This window comes from Trypanosoma rangeli, assembly GCF_003719475.1.
Source record: "Trypanosoma rangeli strain AM80 chromosome Unknown Tra_15.4_contig_00873, whole genome shotgun sequence".
Taxonomy (NCBI): domain Eukaryota; phylum Euglenozoa; class Kinetoplastea; order Trypanosomatida; family Trypanosomatidae; genus Trypanosoma; species Trypanosoma rangeli.
Window position 1 is genome coordinate 1 of NW_021706635.1, and position 2,961 is coordinate 2,961.

Sequence of the window (2,961 nt, forward strand, 5' to 3'; positions counted from 1 at the left end):
ATATATATATATATATATATATATATATATATATATATATATATATATATAGTTTCCAGTCATTACCACAACACTGATTCAAGTTATGCATGGACGCTACGTGCCACAGGAAGTGCTTGGCACAGGAACCTACGGACGGGTGTTGCGCTGCAGCGATACACACACTGGAAAACATGTCGCGGTAAAGGTCGCGCAGAGTGACGCTGCCTACCGTCGCTCTGCGTTGAATGAGATACGTGTTCTACAGCTGCTTTCTCACAGTGAAGACACACTTAAAATGTTTGACTATTTTGAGGATGGGGGTCATCTTTGCATCGTTTGTGAACTGCTTCACACAGATTTGTATGAGCTGCTACGCAAGAATGGATTTCGGCCACTTTTATTGGATACTGTGCGTACTATAGGTGAGCGTGTCCTCCGGGCCCTTGCGGAGCTGCATAAAGTGGGTTACATGCATTGTGATATCAAACCAGCAAATGTCATGCTTGGCTTCAATAATGCGGATGGTAGCAATAGGAGTGACTTCCCGAAAACGTGTCTTATTGATTTTGGGGCGGTGCGTCAGTTTCACGAGAACACTTACTATGATGTTCAATCACTTTGGTACCGCGCACCAGAGGTGATCTTGGGGTTGCCCTACACGTTTCATATCGACTCTTGGAGTGTCGGTTGTCTTCTCTTTGAACTGTACACAGGGAAACCACTTTTTTCTGGTGAGAATCCGCGGGAACAGATGATTAACATTATGTGCACCCTTGGAATGCCCTCAATGGAAGCCCTCTCAGCTGGCACTAATGTGGAAAAGCTGCAACTGCCATGTGTAGGAATGGATGTGCATGCGGAGACCAGCCTTAGACATCTCATTATGAACTATCGCCGCAACATCAGTGGTTTTCAGCAACTGCAACAGTCAGCTGGAGAGGAAGCGGTTTTTGTAAATCTGCTATGTTCTCTCCTACAACCAGATGTAAGATGGCGGACGTCATGCGTAGATGCGCTACACCATGCCTTTTTCAATCCCTGTTCCCTCAATAGAGGTGGTGTTGCAGGCATCAACTTTTCGTTTTTCGGTTGTTGTAATAAAGGTTTGCAATCATCAGGTGATTCGAACTTTGGAGGGGGTTTATCGTCCACGGGAAGCGATGTATATGGCTTTAGCTACCATGATCATCACATATCTCAGCCGACACAGACACAGCCGCACTCGGATTCTACACCCATCTTGTCCGCAAGTTGTAACTCCATTTCTTTCGTGGGTTTGGTTGGAAACCCGCCCGGGATGGTGTTGCCCGCGTCACTGCCACCGCCATCACCTCAGAGGAGCCTCTCCTCTTCCCACGTGGTTCTTCAAAATGTGATGTATCATCCCCCACCAGTAACATTCATGCAGACTGTTTCTTTCCACTCCCAGCAACTGCAACAGGTTATGCAGCGACAGAAACAGAATAGTGGAAACATTTTGCCCATGGTAGGTTCGCCCCCGGGGCATCCCCAATTGCTTTCAGCACCTGTACGACCCAACTACAAATGTCAGAAGTGGGATGCAATGACAGCTCAGTTACAGCAACAAATTCCACCAGCAGCAATGCCCATGTTGCAATGCAACAATTTTTTTTAGCGGCGTTCAATGCAGCCAGCAAGGTGGTGCTTACCCATTGTTATGCAATGCTTTGGCATCGCGCGATCCGCACGCCGCGGTGCACGTCTCACCGTAGGGGGTCAGTTCTGTTTTTTTGTTGGGCATTCTTTCATACACGAAAGTATAAAGCGAATTAAGTCGAACAGCGAGACAGCAATATGTATGTATATCGACAAGGAATTAGTGAGGAAACAAAAAAACAAGAGGGCTGCACTGTGAACAGACGGAAAACTGTCCCAACGGTCGAAGTGTTTTTTTTTTTTTTTTTTTAGGGGGGGGGGGGAGTTTGTGTTGTATATCATTTTTTTTTTTATGCGGTTTCTTTCTTCCTTATCTGGTTATTTCTGCGAATGTTATTCTTTTTTTTTTTTTTTTTACTTTGTAGGAGATGTGGTTTTTTTTTTTTTTGTTGCTCCTTTTTTGTCGTGGTTGTATTCTTGTTCATTTTTGCCCCTTGCTGTCGACAGCTGCCTGCCGATGGCCGTAAAAAAAAAAAGCCCACTTGATGTTCCGTTTTTGTTGTTTGTCTGGGCTCGGTGCGTGGGATATACCGCAGTCGTAGACGACCGCCTTTGTTTTTTAAATTGTGTATGCGCGTTTCATCCAGTGTTCCTGCGCGACTAGTATGCATGCATATAGGCATATCTGTTGTTGATACTTATGTGCTTACGTATGTGTACGGGGGAAAGCCCACTCGCAGTCGTTTGTGTATGTGCACGAGATGGACGCACGCGCCTCTCGCTGCATGTTATGTTGTTTGTTGTTTTGCTTCTCATAGAGTGCAGGGATGCCGCACGAAACGTGTTGTGAAAACGAAGGACAAGGTAATAAATAAATTTACATACGTTGAATTCCGACGGGACTGTGAGCAGAAACAAATGCTCACGCAAGAATTGAATGAACAGCAGGGCAATGTGTTTCTATTGTAGAATACTGACGGTGGTGACGCGGCTGATTCCACATTGTATCGATGTGCGCTGTGGCGTGTGAAGATAATATTGCTGGTGGTCCTGGGATGTTTTCTTCTTCTTACTCGTTGGGGGAGTGGAGCGGCGTCGGTTATGCAGGTGAGGAGTACATACATCTCGCTTACATGACTGAGGAAGTGTTACTCCTGGATGGGAGATGGAAAAAGAATGTCAACGAAGAAAACGCGGAAAAAAAAAGGGGGAAAAAAGGGGACGTAGAAGAATAAAGAAACCAAAGTGTGTTAAATCTGTCTTGCAGGCTATATATATATATATACTTGCATTCCCTGTCTTTTCCTTTCCCTATTTGTTTGTTTTTTGTTTTTTGTTTTTTTGTCTTTGTTTTGTATTTGT

General features: G+C 44.8%; 1 protein-coding gene across 1 annotated transcript, besides 4 other annotated features; it reads left to right on the forward strand.

Annotated features, from left to right (window-relative positions):
* Positions 1 to 51: a microsatellite.
* A 34-nt stretch (positions 52 to 85) lies between these two features.
* On the forward strand, positions 86 to 1,618 carry TraAM80_10280 (putative protein kinase; the record flags this gene model as incomplete). Its single annotated transcript, XM_029386913.1, has 1 exon — positions 86 to 1,618. One exon carries the CDS (start codon positions 86 to 88, stop codon positions 1,616 to 1,618), a length of 1,533 nt encoding a protein of 510 aa, XP_029233221.1.
* Positions 1,619 to 1,890: 272 nt separating this feature from the next.
* Positions 1,891 to 1,909: a microsatellite.
* An 83-nt stretch (positions 1,910 to 1,992) lies between these two features.
* Positions 1,993 to 2,061: a microsatellite.
* Positions 2,062 to 2,913: 852 nt separating this feature from the next.
* Positions 2,914 to 2,959: a microsatellite.
* Positions 2,960 to 2,961: the final 2 nt, after the last annotated feature.